The sequence below is a fragment of the Larus michahellis genome, chromosome 1, assembly GCF_964199755.1.
Source record: "Larus michahellis chromosome 1, bLarMic1.1, whole genome shotgun sequence".
Classification (NCBI taxonomy): Eukaryota; Metazoa; Chordata; class Aves; order Charadriiformes; family Laridae; genus Larus; species Larus michahellis.
The window spans coordinates 99,918,246-99,938,968 of NC_133896.1; the positions used below are offsets into that span (position 1 = coordinate 99,918,246).

The window sequence follows — 20,723 nt, forward strand, 5'->3', positions numbered from 1 at the left end:
GGGACGGCCCCCGCCGCGCAGGGGCTGACGGGAGGGGAGCGGGAGGGCAGCGCAGCGCCTCCCCGGCCGGAGGGGCAGCGGGTGGACGGGGGACCCCGCGGGAGCGCTCACGCCGACCGGGCTTCCCACTGTCCGGTTAAAATCCCGCCGGACGGCCCCGTACGCGGGACCTTCCCTTCTACAAAGAGCAAGCCGCACGATTTTCCCGCCGGGCCCTCGGTTGCTAGGCGGCGCCGGCAAGCGGGAAGGATGGCGGCGACGGCGGTTGCGGCCAGGACTGAGGCTGCCTCGCCGGCTGGAGGGGGTAAGAAGAGCGCCGGAGGCAGCGAGCTTACCGAGGGCCGGGCGGCCGGGTTGCAGGTGTGGGGGGCCGGCGGGGGTTTTGTTTGGGTCTCGGTTGTGTGCGGCGGGGCGCGCAGCCCACCCTGGGAGCTGTAGTGCGAGGCGCGCTGTGTGCCGGCCGCAGCCGCGGGGTTCGGACTACAAGTCCCGAAAGCGCCTGCGGCCCTCGGTGTGGGGCGCTGGGGCTGGAGGTCTCGGGTGCTCCCCTCTCCACGCTCCTGCCCGCTTACGGCCGCACCTGAGGTCCCCAAGTGGGGCTGGAAGTGGTCAGGACAGCCCGCTCTGAGGACTTGGGGTCGCCCTCCAGCAGCGGGTTTGGCTCTGGGCATGGGCGGGGCGCTCTCCATCCTGCTGGGGCCCGGGCCCCCAAGGAGGGATTTGCCCGCAGCCTTGTAGAAGGTAGGCCGGGAGTTGCCGTAAGGCCCCTTTTTTCTACAGTGGAGAGCAGAGAGGTCTTGGGAGACTGCGCCACCGCTGAGCGTGCGGTTTCTTGCCCCTCTGCCTCCGTCTGAAAGGACGGTGTGTTATAACAATCTAAGTCTGTCTTTGAAGGCTTAAGGGCTCAGTGAGTGAGCAGAGGCCTGAGCAAAAATTGTGAGCTTCTGAGGTCTACTAATGTTCATAGCTGCCAAACAAGTAATAAGCAATTCTGAAACGTTTTCCTCAGTACTGAGAGCCTGTTAGGAAAATCTAATTCACAAAGTATTATACCAGTGAGTCTTTGTAGTATGAAATAATATTAACTTTCTTAATATATATATATGTATGTATTTTTCATGCTGTATACTGAATAGTCATGCTTAAGCAAGCAAACTAAAGGACAGCACTTGTCACAAGGAGGAGAAGAAGGACAGACCCTCCTGAAATAGGGACCTTTCTTTCTCTGAATCTTAAAGCTTCCCACATAGGATAAAGGATACCCTCAGACAACTGGATAGTGCCAGCATCCTAGCTCCTCTAACACATCTGTGAAACCCTCCCATTGTCTGGCATCATAGATAAGTAACTATAGCAAGACTAACTCCGGGGACACCTAGATCAATAGAGAAGCAGGTGGATGATGATGCCATAGAAATATAGTTTCTTTGCAAATGGTAGAGTGTATGTGTTAAGTAGCAATTAGTCAAATCATGTTGTATCTGAATGCTTGAAAGCTATAAGAACTGTACGTAAAGCCATATTCTGGGTGCCCAAGTTTGACTGGGACACCTCATGTGCATGAATAAAAGGATTACTCTGGTAATTCTATGCTGTGGGTTCTAGCCTCGCTCCTTGGTTGGCATGGGCCACTTGTGAATTTTCATAACAAGTCCTTCAATAAACAGGCAGATGCAAAATTTCTTTGTTTAGTTAAAGTGACCAAGTGGTTGCAGAGGTGGCCACTTAAGTGAGAAGCATGCAGTACCTTATTCCTGAACATGCAAAGACAGGAGTGTGACTGTTTCTGGTGCTGCTGGCTCTGCACTGCTGTTCTTCAGAGCTCTTTGGGTGGCTGTGGATTTGAGAAGTAATGTAAATGTAATACATGTCATCAGAGAAGCTTCTTAGAAAAGCGTATTCTGTAGCTGTCAAAATGGTACACCAAAAATGTTTGTCTCCATCCTTAGCATAACTAAATCCTAAAAGCCTGCAAACTGCAAGAATAATAATATATAGTGCATGTTAGGGTAAGAACACTATTCTGGAACGTCCTGCTGAAAAAGGCAACATTATTTACTGAGCAGATAGTAAGATAAGAACAAGCACTAGAATGGTGTATATATGTAAAACACACAGCAAAGGCTTAATGTATGAAAATTATTATTATCAGGTGTTACAATGGGTACCTAGTGATTCAAGTTCTCTGTAGATGGCAAATGTTTTCCTTTTAACTTTATATAGTAACAGTTTTTGCATGGAACACTCTAGTTGTGTGTGTTCCATTAATTAAATTATATGCTAGCCTATTTACAATTTGGTCCTGCCCAAATGTCACCAGTACTGTAGCACAACTATATGAGCAGGTTCTTTGTTTTTACTTTTCACTAGGTACTTCCCAAGGCAAGATGCACTCAAGGATTTGGCCAGTGAAGTCCTAGAGTGAAATCTTTAACCCTGAATTGCACACACTCCCTACCCAATAAGTTAAGATAGTTAAATACTTAAGATTAGGTTTTGCAGCAGCCAAACTGCTAAAAGGGAGTATGTCGTAAAATATCTGATAGGAAGCTTTAAAGGGGGGATTGAATCTTAAGTTTGTTTCCTTTGAAGTTTAAGCATCCAACTTCTGACAGAAGAGAGGTGTCATTTTTGCTTTCACAGGCTGAAAGTTCTGCTTTGAGTTTGTACCTAGAATGTACTTTCAAAAAAAAAAAAAAAGGGGTGGGGCTAATAATATTTTTCCTTTGAACTACTGAGAAGGTAAAAGAGAAAACTGCAGGCGTTTATTCAGTCGTCTAGATTTTTGAGGACTTAATCATTATAAGGCTGTTTATTTTCCTCTGGCTGAGGACTATCATATGGATATTTCACATTTACAAGTTAAGTGTCCTAATCTTCAAATACTTTAGAAAGGTGATGGAACTCTACAGGAAGGTGAAGTTTGTAGGTTTGCATCCTCATCACGTTTCCCACATTCTGATTCATGAAAGGAGGGATGCTCCTCCCCTTTTAAAATTTTTTTGTTAGTAACAGGGATGGTCGCTGTTGTTTGTGAAGTGTGATGCTATATATGTGTGCTAGGCATGTTCTGTGTTTGCCTACAAGCAGGAATTTAGATAGGTAGTTGTCAAGCTGCTCAAAACTTGAAATCTTTGAAGAAATTAAAATTCTAGGGGCTCTTGAAATTTGGGGCTTTGACGATTGTGCCTTTAAATTTAGCTACCAAAATTTTGCTCTGCTTCCCGCTTCAGAGGAATCTGTTGCTGACTTTCCCAGAACTTCACCAGAATCCTTTATAAGGATGGGGCCTGGAATCCATATCTTCCAGTAACTGGAAGAGTTGCTCTAATGCGTTTGGTCTGAAGTAATTTGCTTCAGCTTTATGTGGAAAAGAAATTTAATTTGTATTTGCAAATTAGCTGCATGCATTATAAACCAATTCTGTTTATCTTGCTTTGCTTTTCCAGTACATGTTCTCATATATAAATTGTTGACTTTGGGGCTTTTTTTTTTGGCTTCCCCGCCTTCTTTTTCTTCTAAGGTTTGGTAGTCAACTGGTCAGGTCAAGGATTGCAAAAACTGGGTCCAACCTTACCCTGTGATGCTGATACTCACACTCTGATTCTGGACAAAAACCAGATAATTAAATTGGAACACTTGGAGAAATGCAGGAATCTGATGCAGGTCAGTGTTACTTGACTTGAATTTGCTATGAAATAATGGTACTGTGATGTAAATTAAAATATTTCTGCTTTAAGACCATATTATGCAGTTGAAGTAAGTTAGCAGTTACTGTCTTCATAGGAAAATACATAATGGCTAGCTAAAATAGAAAGCTGTGTTTTCAGTGTAGCTCTACAGTTCATAGTGGGGGAGACTGTTTTGCTAGTTACCTAGGTAAATAAAAATGAACTAAATAAATCCTAATGGGATTTGTGTCATAAGAACATTTAGAAAAGTCACAGATAACCCAATTTTTGATATGTCTTACGTTTTGAATAATTGAGTTTTGTAACTTTAAAAATAACTTTTTTTTTAATCCTTCCTCTGTGTAATTTAAACATGCAGACATACATACAGGACTGTCTTCTCAATTTGAATTTCAGAACACTTCACAAAGGAAAAAGATTAGTAGCCTTAATTTACAAGAAGAAAAAAAGCTATGTCAATTAGGTTAAAGTACAAGTAGCAAATAAAAAAAGTGAACTGGGTGGTATCTATGTAGTCTTGTTAACATATCAATTCGTGTAGGCCCTGACGTTGCGAGTGCTTATTCTTAATTTTAATACGAGCAGCAGTCCATTTAAGTTCATGAGGGTATTAGTGATAACAATGTTATCACTAACACTAGCCTGTGCATGTTGCTCACAAAAATCAGAGTATTAATCCGTCTGGGGCAAAGCTGTACAAATCCATGTTAATTATCACTGAAAGTGCCTCCAGATAGACTTGAAGTCACCTAATAGCTTCTAGACACAAGCTATTTCTCCAAGAGGTAGGAGAGGTTGGGCTTGTTACTACAACAGACTTTCACCTGTCTGCCAGCTTGGTGGTCACGTTATTAATTTGTATGTCTAATCAGGATTTATCCTTTAAAAAGTTCGTGATTTACAGTCCTGTTAGCACAGGACTCTTTTTGAGAGTCATTTGAAATGTATTTTGTCCTCTGACCCATTGACAGTAAGTATGATTTTACACCGGGAATGGTGCAACAATTTGCACGATGATTTGGCAATTCTGATTTTAAGATCTTATTTTCATATGACACAAATCCTCATTCATTCTCTTTTATTTAACTATTGGTAGGGAGAAGATTTCCTCTTAAGTTTGCAGAGCGAGTTGTGGAAACTACTTTTTCATCAGTAATTTATTTCCTGCCTCTTGTAGTCTTTTGTATGTGTGCTATTTGCTTGAAAATGGAATCCATAGATTGAAATAGTTCCTGTTGGATTAGATTTTTAACTATTAAAAATAGAAGCCTATTCTATCTGTGCAGTTTAATAGTTAAACCTGTTTCTTTTATTTGCGTGTCAATCTGCAGCTCTCTGTAGCCAACAATCGTTTGGTGCGAATGATGGGTGTAGCGAAACTGACTAAGCTCCGGGTACTAAACTTGCCTCATAATAGTATTGGGTATGTGGAAGGGCTGAAGGATTTGGTGCACCTGGAATGGCTGAATTTGGCAGGAAATAACCTTAAGGTAAAGTATTTAGTCTTTATACGTTTTCCAGAATCTAGTGTTGTAGAAATTTGGAAGATGCTGCAAAGAAATCTGAATATGTTTGTGGCTTTGATTAGAAAAAATGTTGAAGTTTTGTGTCTACTGGTTTATGAAATAGAAGAGGGCAACTTTTGGACAAGAATTATATAGGAAAAAAATAAAAGGTTTGATACTGAAATATAATAAGAATTGGGAAATAGTCCCCAAAATAGGAAAAGAATCTTTAAAATGAAACCGGAAAAACATGACTTTCATTTTGGGTTATTTATCTGTTGCTTTTTAACTTTCAACATAATTTATAATTATAATTAGCTATAATTATTATATCTATTTAGTGACTAAAAATGAGTTCCTGTGAGTAATTGACTACTTTACTCTTGTAGGCCATTGAACAAATCAATTCCTGTCTGTCTCTTCAGCATCTTGATTTGTCAGACAATAACATAGCTCAATTAGGTGATCTTTCCAAGCTTACATCGTTGAAGGTAGGTGTTATTTTATCTCTATTTTTGTTACATTCTTTTCATAAAGAAATTTGCTTTGAAAATTGCTACCTTTTAAAGCATTAATTATTCAAACACTAGCTCTTAAAGCATTTTAATTAATCACTACAATTTCTAGAGGGAAACATGTAAGAATTCTTTTCTGTGTTTTCAAGTTGCAGGAACTGAGGCAGTGATTTTTCTGTAACCACTCTAATGATTCTAATAAAGATAACATGGCGAGATCTTGTTTATAGCTCTCAGTTCTCTTGTCTCATGTCATGAATCAAAACAAAACATAGCCTTAACTCTTCCAGCATGAACACTGTATTTGGAAACTTTTTTTCTCTACATTTTTTTGTAATTGTGACTATGCTTCAGCTCTGCATTTTAAATTGAGAAGATTTTTCTCTAAAATCTAAAAATTGGTTTTCCCTTGCTTGAATAAACAAAAATAGTTTTGATGATACTAGAAAGCCTTAATTATAGTTCCTTTGTGTGTAATGTGCAGGGAACAAAAAATATGCGTGTTCTGATCAAACATACGTTTCATCCCCATGTTTTTATTTTATAGACTCTGTTGCTACATGGAAATATTATAACTTCGCTTCGCACTGCCCCTGTTTGCCTACCTCAGAATCTGACTGTTTTTTCTTTGGCAGAAAATGAAATCAGAGACTTAAATGAGGTAAGATATAGAAGATATATCACCGTGTCTTTAGGTAGACCGAAAGCCAATAGTTGGATAATTCCCTTCTCTGGAGATTTTCAAGATCCGCCTGGATGCAGTCCTGAGTAATGTGCTCTAGACAATCCTGCTTTAGCAGGGGAGTTGGACTAGATGATCTCTAGAGGTCCCTTCCAATTCTGAAGTTCCTGTGATTCTGTGTGATTCTGAGCATGTAACTGAAAACGGGCTCTCTTCTTTGAAACAACTGGTGTTGATAGAAGTAACTTTTAATACTTTATATGTAATAACTATATTTGCACTAGCTGCATAAGCTAGGTGATACCTTTTAAAATTCATTCTTGAAAGAAACTTTGCCTTTTTTTGTTTATGTTGTCATATTATTCAAGGATGTCAGAAGTATTCTTTGAAGACTAAATTCATAGAGAGCTTTTCGTGATTGTCTGAAGGGTGGAAACTGAGATGATTAACTGCTGCAGAGGGCTTCTGCAGCTGCTTGTGTTTAGAACAGAGGTTTGAATTGTGTTTGTTGTAACTGAAATTTTTGGGCCTGGGTCTTATTTTATCTATTTCTCAAACACCATACAAGAGAAACAAATACTCTGCCTGTGATTTTTGTCTTTATTTTTGTTTGGGTTTTTTTAAGTATAAATAGCAGCCAAAACTCTCGATTGGACTTCCGTGTTGGAAGACAAATCTTATTTTGGTTATGTATTTCTCTTCAAAACAGGACAGTGTTTCTCCAGCTTTTTGGCTTGCCACTGTTTAATCAAAATCTCAACACCTGTCGTCGTGAACTGGGACCATAGAAATACTAAACCTTTCTATACATAAAGCCCCATTCCCAGATTTTAAGAGAAGCTAATACTTTCCAAGAACTATAGTACGTACAGGATAATTAAAAGGAAAATGGCAGTAGTTGATAGAAGGCAGTTTGAAGTTGTCTATGTTCAAAAAGGAAATGTGATTTTTTCAGTGTATTTGTAATTATATTGCTTTATGTGAGATGCGTAGCTGTAACTTGGAAAAATGTGGTATGTTTTGTAAGCATTTAATGGGTTCTGTTCAGTCAACAAATATATCTTGTTTTTTCAAGGTTTCTTTCCTGGCCTCTCTTCGTCAATTGGAACAGTTGTCAATTATGAACAATCCTTGTGTGATGGCCACACCTTCTATCCCTGGCTTTGACTACAGGCCATATATTGTCAGCTGGTGTCTGAACCTTAAAGTTCTTGATGGATATGTGATTTCTCAGAAGGAAAGGTGACATAATAGTATTAAAGCTCTAAAATTATTAAGTAAAGTTTGGCTAAGCTGAAATTGCATTTTCGTATAATAAAAGCAAGGAAAGGCGCTAACAATCTGAAATTCTCTTTTTCTTGTTCATGGTGATATGAGATACAGGACAATTAACATCGTTGCTTTTGCTAAATTTTTCATCTGTTACACTGAAATTATACTTCTACTTAAATAAACTTGTGATCTTACATAATGAAGTTAAGCTTTTTTGTTACTGAACTCACAGTAGTACTTTTAGAAATCAAAACTGGGGTAGCAATTTATCAATGATCTGTTACCCCCTTCCAAGCTTACAGCCTCTTTGACTTTGCTAAATGAGACAATCAGCAGATACTAAAGCTATTATCTTCGAGGAAGTTCAAGCGTGCCCTTTTATAAAGGGCCTGATTTGCACGTGCATTTCTAGATTTGGCATTTCTTGTATCAATTAGTCAAATACTATTTCACTCAAATCACTTGTTAGTGTATCGTTGTGGTCGTTATGTCACTATATATGTATGACATTAGATATGTCGTCTTAAAGTTCTTGACATCAGGAACAGTCCAAGTGTAAATATTATCCACTACAAACACATTCTAGTCCAGTAATTAGCATATTCCAGGACACTGATGTCTTTTTTTCCCCGTTACTAAAATAAAAAGCTGCCTTTTTGGTCAAAGGTAAACTAGTTCTGTTTCTGTTTCACCAAAACATGTTATGACTTGCCCGAAAAGTCGCCTGTAAGAATTCTAGAAACTTTTTTAACGACTAAGGGGTTTTCTCTATTAACTGTATTATTATATTAAATTAATTATATATATTATATTAAATGTTCTCAGACTGAAGAGCACTTAATTTAAAAACAGATTTCAATTGTTGAATACTTTCAGCAAGATTTACTCCCTGTGACTATTCTGCATGTTTGTGTGAACTTTTCTGTTTCTGTGAAAGCTTTGCTGATAAATTCATTGACACAAATGTGTTTTCAGTGCTCAAGGACTACACACAGATAAAAGTTTTTCACAGTTTTGGTGAGAGTTTTTGTGTTTTTCACAGTTTTAGTCAGAGGTTTTTTGTTTCATTGATGCTTATGTGAGGGAATACTGTATTAATTATTCTGGTAATGAAATTCCAGTTCTTCTGGGCGCTGCGCATGTTCTAAGTTTTGATTAGATTTGTTGATTAGCTCTTAGGTACCCACTAGAAGAACAGTAATCAAAGGAGAGTTAGGGGTTTTATGCCATGCATTAATGGTGACCATTTCACCTCTTCCTAACAGTTTGAAAGCAGAATGGCTCTACAGTCAAGGTAAAGGAAGATCATATCGACCTGGGCAGCACGTTCAGCTAGTCCAGTACTTGGCTACTGTTTGTCCTCTTATATCTACATACGGTCTCCAGACTGAAGAGGATGCCAAACTGGAAAAAATACTGAGTAAGCAAAGGTGAGAACTTCTTGTTTCTCTATTTTTAGACAATGTAATTGAGAACATAATTATATGTCTTATTATGTGTTAGATATAAGATTTCCTTTTAAGTATTTCAAAGCAACAGTGAGGGCTGGAGATGGGAAGAGTAAGAGAGGTGCAGGTTTTGTCCTGGAGGGGAATGAGAGGCAAGACAGCAGCAGGAGTGTTTTCCCGCTTGCTGGACCATCTAGGGACAAATTCTCTGTAGTTTTCAGTGTGTGGTCTGGATGAAGGTGATTTGTGTTAGGACTGTGATGAAAATAAACAAACTACCTACTGAGATTTTTTGCCACAGAGAAAGCGAGGAAAACCTCAAAAAGGAGCTCAGATTAACTTTTGTTCTAATTGTAAATGAAGACTATTGTGGTACGCTGGTGTATTAGCCAGTTTTTTGTTAGCATGTTCTTCCTTGGTTTTAAGGTTATTCTTTGAGGGACACTGTTCCCAGTGATGCACTTGACGATCTCTTTGTCTGGCACCTCAGGTCTGTCAGCAGAGGCCTCTACAGAGCCTGCTGGTTCTGCCAGCAGTAGCTGTTTTGGTAAGGTATACGTAAGCAGATGAGGAGAGTTACCGTGGTACACTTTCCTCCCATAAAAAGGTGAACTAATTGTGACTAAAAGCCAGAAAGTGTAACAATACAGGTGTCCCTATTCCCCAGGACCTATTGAAAAAACTTTTCTTGCAGAAAGATCAGAGCAGAGGACTCAGTGCAGAGGAGCAGGCTATGTAAATGGCTTAGTGTGGGTAGAAAGTTGGGCAGCAAAAGCCTTGTGGAAAACAGAAGGGCGGGATCTCATCAAAAAGGATTTAAACCTGGGAGCATCTGGAAGGAGCTACTGCACGCTTTGTCAGTGTGGATTGATCTCCAGGAGGAAATGATAGAAATATTGGGGCCATTTCAGAGTAGAAGGTACAATAAAAGCATATTGATGTTGGAATTTCCGGCTAAGCGTTCTGATGTTCACACGATGTTTCTGGGGAAAATTCAGGAAGTTGGCTTGCAAGATATAACTGTTTAAAAATTTAAAAAACAAAACAAAAGCCAACAAACAAACAAAAACAACCCCACACCAAAAAAAAGCCAACCCCCCAAAGTCCTCACCCATATATATATCCATACACATGTATATGATTTTTAAGGCAGTTTGACTTGCTGACCTCTACCTCATGATCTTTGAATTTAGCTAGGTTGAAACAACCAATGTGTTTTCTCAGTTTTTAAAGGATGATTTTACGTTTGTGTCAATGTTTGTTGATTCATATTAGGATTCGGGTTTTTTCAAATGTAAAAGACGCTCCCTCCATTCCTCAAACTCCTCTACACATACAAACGTAATGTGTCCTGCAGTAGACACTTAAAATAGCTCCATAGCTTCCTTGTGCGTAGAAATACTTCACGGTTTTCAGTCTATAGTCAGAACTACGTGTTGGATTTCCTTTTTTTTTGATTCATGTAATGAAGAAAAAGGGGCTGGAGGCAACAGGAGTAGTCTGTGCAATCCCCTACTTTGTGAGTCGTCCTGTTAGTTTCTTGTAGGTCTAGGGTTCTGCCTAACTAGCCTCTTGTTTTAGAATGGTTTGTTCACTTGTTTCTTTTAAAATAGTTGATAGTTTCTTTTAGATGTCTTCTGTACCAAAAAACTTTAAAAAAAAATTTAACATCTGTTGGAAAACTGTGCTTAGGCTTCACCAGAGGCAGTTGATGCATCAGAACCAAAATGAAGGAGAACCTACATCGTCTACTCCCAACAAAACACTGCCAGTTACTTATGAACACACCAGTCCAGCCCAGCCACCACAGATAGTTCTTGAAAGTGGTAAGAAAGCTAATCTGCACCTGTGATCTAACATGTAGAAATAAATTATTTTTTTTAACATAGATAACTTTGTGGAGAGAATTTTAGAGCGAAGCCATGTTGTTACTTTATTATACTGATTTCAATTCAAGTTATACTTTGTTTTCTAAAAATACATTCCATGCTTATTCACGTCTTGAAATGCTAGTAAGATTGGTAGGCAAAAATCATAATCCAATAAACTGAAGAATTATTCCTTTGACTGTTCCATTTGATAAAAGTTTAACTTCTCTAGGGAGAGGCAGTTTGTGTAATTTACTGTACCCAGCATTTGCAAGGTTTGTGAATGTTACTGTGATAAGTAGTTATTGTCCTTACTATATAGAAGTAATGCTTACCGTTGCTAGCATTTTAGATCTTACACACCCAGGTTCTAACTGTCTAAAACAAATAATGAATCCTTATGAAACAAAAGAAGGTATTATTGAAATACTATGACGCTTGTGAATATGTCTGTCTTCTCTTTTGAATAGAGCCTATCATCCAGAAGAATTCTTGGGTTGGACCAAGTGCAAACGATGATCATTCCTATGCAGTAAAGAACACTTTTCTTCTTGAAAGAAGTCTTCGTAAGGAGCTTTACCTTGAAGATATACAGACAGATGAAGACAAATTAAACAGCAGCCTTTTATCCTCAGAGTCTACTTTCATGCCAGTTGCTTCAGGATTGTCTCCAGTGTCTCCTACTTCAGACCTGAAGCTACATGGAATCAATTTGGGCCTAGAAGATGACGATAATGATACAGTGATTGAATGTGTGAGAGATGTTAATAGTGGAGAAACAGCTAATAAGGAAGAAGCTTCATGTATTACAATAGAGCACTCCAACAGAACAATGGGAAGTGTGGGAACTCAAGAAAATATCAAAGAGGGTATGTTGTTGCCACCTTCTGATCCGGTAAAAGCCAGCCTGACTGCTAATGCTAGCAACTGTTCAGCATCCTGTGATGACCAAGTTCTGCACAATCACCCCAGCACCTCAGTAGGTGCTGGATCGGGTGTTACAACACTCCGTCCTGACCAGATGGCAGGAGAAAGTACTGATTCATTAGCTGTTGTTGATCAAGGTGCAGCTGAACTACAAAGAATGACTAAAGCAGCTACCAAGCTTCAAGCCTGTTGGAGAGGATTTTACACGAGGAACCACCATCCCCGAGCCAAGGAAGTGCGGTATGAAATTCGACTAAACAGAATGCAGGAGCACATCATTTGCTTAACTGATGAAATAGAAAAGTAAGTTCGGGTCATGCTGTGTGCTCTCAAATCTGAATGAACGTAACCATCATTTGGATTTTTGCAAAGCTTTTGACACTGTTTCCCACAGCATTCTCCTGGAGAAACTGGCTGCTCATGGCCTGGACAGGTGCACTCTTCGCTGGGTAAAAAACTGGCTGGATGGCCGTGCCCAGAGAGTGGTGGTAAATGGAGTTAAATCCAGTTGGTGTCCAGTCACAAGTGGTGTCCCCCAGGGTTCGGTGCTGGGGCCGGTTCTCTTTAATATCTTTATCAATGATCTGGATGAAGGGATTGAATGCACCCTCAGTAAGTTCGCAGATGACACTAAACTGGGCGGGCGTGTTGATCTGCTTGAGGGTAGGTTGGCTCTGCAGAGGGATCTGGACAGGCTGGACCGATGGGCTGAGACCAATGGTATGAGGTTCAACAAGGCCAAATGCCGGGTCCTGCACTTGGGACACAACAACCCCATGCAGCGCTACAGGATTGGGGCAGAGTGGCTTGAAAGCAGCCCGGCAGAAAAGGACCTGGGGGTGTTGGTTGACAGCCGGCTGAATATGAGCCAGCAGTGTGCCCAGGTGGCCAAGAAGGCGAACAGCATCCTAGCCTGTATCAGGAATAGTGTGGTGAGCCGGACTAGGGAAGTGATCATCCCCCTGTACTCGGCACTGGTAAGGCCCCACCTCGAGTACTGCGTTCAGTTTTGGGCCCCTCGCTACAAGAGGGACATTGAGGTGTTGGAGCGTGTCCAGAGAAGGGCTACAAAGCTGGTGAGGGGCCTGGAGGACAAACCTTATGAGGAACGACTGAGGGAGCTGGGGTTGTTTAGCCTGGAGAAGAGGAGGCTGAGGGGAGACCTTATCACCCTCTACAACTACCTGAAAGGAGGTTGTAGAGAGATGGGGGCTGACCTCTTCTCCCTGGTGACAAGTGATAGGACGAGGGGAAACGGGTTCAAGTTACGTCAGGGGAGGTTTAGATTGGATATTAGGAGACATTTTTTCACTGAAAGGGTTATTAAACATTGGAATAGGTTGCCCAGGGAGGTGGTGGATTCACCATCTCTGGAGGTGTTTAAAAAAAGAGTAGATGGGGCACTGAGGGACATGGTTTAGAAGTGGCTCTTGTCAGGGTAGGCTAAAGGTTGGACTCGATGATCTTAAAGGTCCCTTCCAACCTCAACAATTCTATGATTCTATGATCATTCCAGGATATTTCAGAACTGGTATAAATGGGTCTTGAAATAACTACTCACTGTAGAACCTAGCTTCAGTAATATAAAATTGTGACTACAGTGGAAGATTGCTTCCTGTAAGATAAGCACAGTTATGCACATAGCCGTTCATACTCCAAGTGCCTTCTATAAGTGGGTTGGGTTAGAATAAATCTTTCTATTCCTCTGTTAGCAGAACTTGCATATTTCGCTGCATAACCAAAATAGAAATTGCTAAGTGTGACTTTTTTTGCTTGTCTCCTAGCAATTACAGGGTGTGTAAATGATGTGTCTATATTGAGAGTCATTCCTCTGTTACTTGGTGAAAAGAAGGATTCTCTCTCTGCCTTGCATGATACAATTTTAAAATGCAATTCTGTGCTTGGTTCTGGTGGTTTTTTTGATCGTATGAATTCATGTTTGGAGGAGATGATTATCAAAGTTCTGCAATATGTAAGATATGAAATGGCAGATTTAGTTAGTATCCGAGAACTGATGGTCTGACAGGTTCTTTTCCTTTGCTATAACAAGCAACAAAAGTTCTGTGAATCAAGTTGAGCCCTCAGTGAACCTCTAGAAACTCCCAATGCTTACACATCGTGCCTACATCTGAGTGATATCAGTTGGGGAGAGCATAATTTGAAATGAACCAGCACTACTTTGGGTTGGTTCTTTATGCGGGATAAAGAAGAACATCTATTTAAAATGAAGAGCTTAGGTTCAGTTTATAAAAAGACACTTACAGTATTAGCAAATCAATAAATGTGCTGCAGCAAAAGGATGCAGAATCTTAATGTAACTCTGAAAAAGAAACTTGAAGTCAGCAGCTGGATATTGATGGCAAGCCAGACTGCAGTAATGCCTTAATATTAGGCTCTGCTGTATCTTTCAAGAGTGCCGTTATGTAAGTAGGCATTTTTATGTATTCTTGTTGATCTTGTTACCCAAATGTTGCTTATTTAAGCTGCAAAAATTTGGACATGTGTTCTTGCAGACTAAGAAAAGAAAGAGAGGAAGATAAGATTCAGAGGCTTGTACAGGAGGAAGCAGTCAGATTTCTTTGGAACCAGGTAAATAGTTTTAGTCTTCTTATTTTTCAGCTTACCCGTGAATTTGAAAAACACTATTTCATACTGTAAATTCTAAAGAGACGGTCAATATGGTTCATTTTTTCCAATTCTGGGGGGAAATAACATTCATAAGTATTAGTGCAATAACACTGGTTTTGTCACAAAAGGCTAAATTATAGCCTGGTGTGAGAAGGAGGACAAAATGCAAGGGAAACTAAATAAATGTAGCAGAAGAGTGAAGAATGATGTGACTGCTAGATGCCCAGGGCAAATGAAATGGTGACAAGCTGTGAGCGACTAATTTCTGGAGTAGAAGTTAGTAATACATCTTCTAATTAGCTATTCTTCCAAAAATAAGGCTGATTGTTTTCTTAAGCATGGATTATTTCATAAAGGTTCCTCATCCTTTCTATTTATAAGAGCAAATTCCTTTTTCTTCAGGTATTTGAACTGGGAGGCTTGCGTGCTCTGTCAGTGTTGGGCATCTAGGTTTAAATGCCATTATTTAACAGTGGGAAGAACATATTTTCTCTAATGGTATAGTGAACCTCTTGTTAGTTCACTGGGTCTTAAATTTTATACTAGAGCTTTGTTGCTGATTGTGTGAAATACTCTAGAAATCAAAGTACTTTATTAATTGCATTTCATAATGAAATTCTCTCTATACTTTGCAGGTTAAATCCCTTCAACAATGGCAGCTTTCAGTGACACAAAATTTAAGTGCCACTTTGCAACCTGGAATCCCTTCAGCCAGTACTTTCTGTCCATCCGAACCATCTATTCGATCATCCACACTTGAGCAAGAAACGCCACCAGATGTTAGTTCTGCTTGGTTAGTTCCAGCTAGTGATGTTCTTCAGGAAAAGTCTTTGTTGCAGTTCCCAGATTCTGGTTTTCATTCTTCCATGGCTGATCAGACTCATGCCAGTGACTTGTGTAGCTCTGAAAAAAGTTTAACAGAAGGAACTGAGAGCTCTCTTTCAGTGGAAACTGTCAAACAATGCGGCAACTCTGTTTCAGCGTATTCCTCAGATGTAGAGGATAGCTTTGGGGAATGTGGTCAAAGTAAAGATAGCTCTGGTAACGAGCAGGACAACAGACTAATACAAGAGTATTTGAAATCCGTTCAGCAGCTGGAAGAGGCTGATGAGGGGACAAATTGCAATGATGAAACAGAGGGTAGCTGGCCACAAATCGCTGTTTCAGCAGAAGGCCAAGATTCTTCATCTGACACTGTCTGTGTAGATCTCCCTCAAGATACCTCTTCCCCTGCCCGAGGTGAAATCAGTCAGACATCAGAAAGCTGCAAACTGAATTCGGGAATAGTAGAAGGGAAGCAAACAGACTGTGATTCTTCATTTCAGATGCTGCATGTTGGGATAGCTGTATAGTAGGCTCAGTTTCACAAAGGACTAGGGATTACATTTCATTTTCCTTTCTCTTTCTTTTTCCCATTTATGCAAAACTTATTCTTCATATCTGCTGTTTCAGATTTTGACTCATGTTACCAATTTGTTTTATTGATGTTGCTGAGGACTCACACTAAATATGCTACCCTGAAATCCGCAAAGTTCTCAGTGACAGTCATTATGCACTTTATTTTCAAACATAAACCTGGTATCTTAATAACTGGCTTCCATTAAATTAATTCTGAAGATTAGGGGTGTTGGGGGGGGGAGTGTGTTTGCTGTAAATTCACTTCGGTGAATGTGTTAGCAAGTCTTTGAATTTTTTTCTAAAAATCAGGATTGAGTTCTTAACGTTGCAAAGAGAAGGAAACAATATAGGAAGAAACGGAGTGAACATAGGCAGCATGTGCACATATGGATATAGTCTGATGAGAAGGATGAAAGCGGTTGCCTTTCAGACTTCTCTTTGACTTTAACAAGAGTTATTCAGTCAGGGTTTCAAAGATGCATTCCATGAAACCAGTGCCCAAGTCAGTAACAACTTCTTATCATTTACCTGAAGCTGCTGGCTAGGAATTAGGCCATTTGCATATGCACTGAAACAAGGACTTACAGGAGTCAGACCTTAGGGAGCTTCAAACTAACTTTGACCTTTGTTTGCCCTGGGTTTGAACTTTCCTGCTTTCTCAGGTAAGACTCAAAGTGGAACCAGTTGCAGCCTTTACTAAATAAGAATTTCAAAAGAGCATGTGATTTGGGAACATAGTTTCCAAGACTGCACTGCTGGGTTACAACAGCAGACTTGGTGACATACCTTTTGCCTCCAGAACGATGTTAATGCCATTTGGGGATTTGGATCTGCATGGCTTTCAAGGCATTAGTGTGTTTGATGGATCACAACAACTTCTACCTACAGGTATAAATATTAAAAGTAAATGTCGTGACTTAAAACTACTTCTTGACATCTCTGTTGGGTTAGTTTTTTTTTTCTCTGTCCAGTATTTGACAGTCTGATTAGTTGCGGATAAAAAGCTGTATTTCTTCCCTGTTGGCAAATGTACTTAGGTTATGCTTTCCACTTAAACACTGGGCAAGTAATGGGGTTTGTATTTTGCCTAGCCATTGCTATGGGGTTTTTTTTTTAATGGAAAAAGATCAGGTATCTTAGTACACCGCAAAAGTGGCAAGGGAAATTGGTTTTGCCATGTGATTTGGAATGGACGCTAGTAAAATAAAAGTTGACGTTGTGACTCCTGGGGGTCAGTTAAGTTTGCTAATACCGCATTTTGCAACATGCACTGGAACAACGTGCACAGTGTTTCTATAGTTGCTAATATTAACTTCTCAGATAGGAAGACACTTGCATATTATAATTCTCTGAATCCACAGGTTAACTTCTGGTGCTATGGTGTGATTGAAATCAAATAGTGCTGTTTTAAAATGACTCGTATGTTACCATGTAAAATAATTTAATTTTTGTAAAAGCTTTGGTTGCTTGTCTACTTTAGGTTCTGAGCTGAAATTTATCACTACTTAAGAGTTTGGCTTGAGGCCTGAAAACATCCTTTCTTTAGAACGTAAATGGGGTATTGGACTTGTACCAGCCATCTGCTTGCTGGTGAAGTTCACCTTGGAAGAATAAAGCTTACCTCTGCGTATAGAGTAGCCATCATCTCTTTTTCCCCACCTCCAAAAAAAAAAAAGTTCTAGGGCACTAACTACTCAAAAGAGCTGTCATTGCAGTCAAGCTGACATTTGACTGTGCCTTGCATACATAAGAGCATTTAAAAAAAAAAACAACAGCTGAGGTGGTAGATTCTTAATGTGCTATCTTTCTAACTCAGTCTAGTTACAGCACGTTTGTAGCATAACCATAGTCATAATTGGAGCATGAGTGTGCTTGGTATTGAAAGTGGCACACGTGCATTGGTGTGTCACAACATCTAATTACTGTGCAAAGAAGTGTGTGGGCTACATGATCATACCCTTGTCCTTTGAAGGTTCTCAACTTGTATTTAAATCTGCCATGCTTGGGGATCTCCGCAGTTCATAGGATTTGGCTCTTTGACTGTCAATCCATCATTAAAAAGATCTCGTGTAAACCTTTAAAGAGAGTTTCTTTGGGTTTTGAGAGAGAAATTATTTGTCTGTGAAACAGTTGTTGAACCGTACATTGTGGAGGCAGTGGTTAGGTGTAATAAAACAGTAAGTTCTCTTTCATGGCAGAGTGCTGTATTAGCGTATGCAAGACCTGGGAGAAACTAGACCACTGTCTGGTTAAAAATGTTTCACTTACTGAAGACACTGAAGGACCATATATATTTTGCTGTTTTGTATTATTGTCACTTTTGCTGCAGAATTAGAAAGAGGAGAAAGAACTCTAATTTTGGGGGTGTCAAAGGGCAAAAACTTGGTGAAACAATTTTTCATGGAAGCCCTAGATGTTTCTTAACGTTTTCTTCTCTTATTAGGGCTTGCAAACACAAACACAAGAAGACTTATTTTAACTAATGCCTACGTCAACTGTTGGCTTTTTTAACTTGTAACCTGTATATCCAAAATTAATTTTTATGAAGGTACAGCAAAGTGTGTACCAACATATAATGAGCTTTATCATGTTGGGGAAGCTGTGAAATATGACTTTTATTCTGATGCTCTGAAAAGTATCTTGCATGTGTAGAAGGTGAGTTGTCTAAATATACAGAAATTGCAAAGTGATGAAGTTTTTGATTAGTTTTTACAAGGTTAGATGTAATTAGTTTGTATATACACAAAATATTTTCATCCTGACCATTAAAATACAGGGAAAGACATAATGGGGGATAGAGTGGAAAAATATGGAATCAAACTGGATGTATACTTAAAAATGGCTTCTTTCAGTCTGTTTTGAGCTCTCAAAGAATCATGATATGGAAATACCATAGTTTAATGTATGGCGTAACATTTAATTGTCTGTGTAAATTTTCTTAATCTAGGTATGTATTATTCTTTTACCTGGAGAGGGATGCACAGCTCCCTTTGGAGATCATGTAAATTTCATAAAGGAATCGGAAGGCCTAATATATGAAAATCCATGTCTGAAACTTTCCTGTATTAATATTGTATGTCTTTTGGCATTTTCCTTTTGCAAGGCTTCATATTCAACAAAAGAATGTACTTTGTAGAAGGAAAGTTTGTCCATTATGCTTTGTCCTGGACTGGTCCTCCAGTGCTGATGGAAGAGATTAGTAATGGTTATTTGTCAGGCAGTGTTGTCAGCTCTCCTGTGAGTACAGTTTAAGTGCTTCTTTAATTTTCTTTAGAAAAAAATCAGCTAAATATAGCTCAGACTAACAATTTAATCTGTGCCACATGAGTAGTTTCGCCCCAGATGAGGTGGTTGGCACATGCAAACCTCTTCCTATTGCAGGAATTACTATTTTGCTTGCTTTTCTGAAGGTAGGGACAAGGAGGAAGGTGGAAATGCATTTGTCCGTGTTTTCAGGTTCAGTCTGCGATGGTAACGCCAATGCTTTTATGATTGTTTTTTCATTTTTCTCCCAATTATTTGTATGGCTTACAAATTTCAATCTTTCATGTAATCAAGAACACAATTTTTCTACTGTATATAATATTTGATAGACACTGCTCCAGATGGTATTTGGAAAGGGAGAAGAATATCATGAAAGCAGGCCTGTTCATGTTTTATATTTCAAGTTTTTTAAAGGTATTTGGATTGTATCGATTCCTCTCTGTTAGAAAACTTCTTTAAAAAAGGAAAAAGCAAGGCAATGTCTCATTTGTGACAGTAAGTAAATTTCTGTTTCTGCTTTCTTCCATGAACTGAGCTTAATGGTCACAAGTCTGTTCTCAGTACCTAAAACTGCCATTTAAAGGAATGGGAGATTTAGCTGCTGAATGAATGCAGCGACTCTGATGTGTCTCTCTTTTGTGGTGACTATTCCTGTGTGGTGCTATTTTGTAAACAAGCATGTGTGGCAAGGATGGAATTTTTAAAAGGTACTGAAGGTTGGCCTAACTCTGCTTTCATTTCCTTAAAAGAAGCAGGGTCATGCTTAAGTTGAGTCCTTATGAACTGGCTGACTAAATTGGGATTTTATCATATTTATAATTCCAGAAGTGTTCTTAGACCACAAAGCAAGAAGGCATTAAGACTGCAAATTTTATTTTGTTGCTTCTAAAACACAAATATCTTTCAGCAAATATGTGAGAAAGTCCTTGTTAAACTAAATTGCAGAAGCCTAACAGTTTGTATATAGTTAAGTACCGTAAACAACCATAGATTCTACTATTGCATGCATCAGTTTAAATAACGCACTTAGCAGCTAGTCTGTATATAAAAAACAAGTTTGGGATTTTTCTGAACAATGTTTGTATGTCATTGAGCTTGCAAATTGTTCCTGTTTTTTATGAATTTGTATATATTGTCTGAAGAACTCCAATCTTAATTTCTATTTGTAGCACTTGTTTGATGAACAAAAATGGAAGATACATTCCTTTGAGACTACCTGGGTAACTTTTACCAGACTTGAAGTTACAGTGTGTCACACAGATACACTTTTTCCTGAGAGGATAGAATTGTAGCTTTAGTGGAGGCTGACAGAATGACAATAAAATGTGAAAACTGGCCCATTCCCCTGCTTTTAGCTAGTGGAAAAAAGACTTTTTTTCCCTATTATATTAACTTCTTTGTTTTTCTTTTTTTTTTTTTTTTTTTCCCTCTTGAGGACTGTGCCACCCAAATAAGTAAGCATCAAGTATTTATGAAGTCTTTCAAAAGTCTTTTTTCATATTTACAGGGGTTTTTTTTCCCAGT

At 39.2% G+C, this 20,723-nt stretch overlaps 1 protein-coding gene across 1 annotated transcript; it reads left to right on the forward strand.

The window, feature by feature from the left end:
• The first annotated feature begins 32 nt into the window (after window positions 1-32).
• On the forward strand, window positions 33-17,686 carry CEP97 (centrosomal protein 97). Its single transcript, XM_074596280.1, has 11 exons — window positions 33-304; window positions 3,524-3,666; window positions 5,024-5,182; window positions 5,587-5,688; window positions 6,260-6,373; window positions 7,470-7,636; window positions 8,932-9,096; window positions 10,807-10,940; window positions 11,453-12,212; window positions 14,423-14,498; window positions 15,173-17,686. Exons 1-11 carry the CDS (start codon window positions 250-252, stop codon window positions 15,887-15,889), a joined length of 2,592 nt encoding a protein of 863 aa, XP_074452381.1. The 5' UTR covers window positions 33-249; the 3' UTR covers window positions 15,890-17,686.
• The last annotated feature ends 3,037 nt before the right edge of the window (window positions 17,687-20,723 follow it).

Excerpts from the sequence above, each read along its gene's own strand:
- CEP97 (XM_074596280.1), top strand. The coding sequence starts at position 250 with ATGGCGGCGACGGCGGTTGCGGCCAGGACTGAGGCTGCCTCGCCGGCT. Across the intron at positions 10,941-11,452 it reads ACAGATAGTTCTTGAAAGTG|AGCCTATCATCCAGAAGAAT; the intron begins GTAAGAAAGCTA and ends TCTTTTGAATAG. Across the intron at positions 12,213-14,422 it reads TTAACTGATGAAATAGAAAA|ACTAAGAAAAGAAAGAGAGG; the intron begins GTAAGTTCGGGT and ends GTGTTCTTGCAG.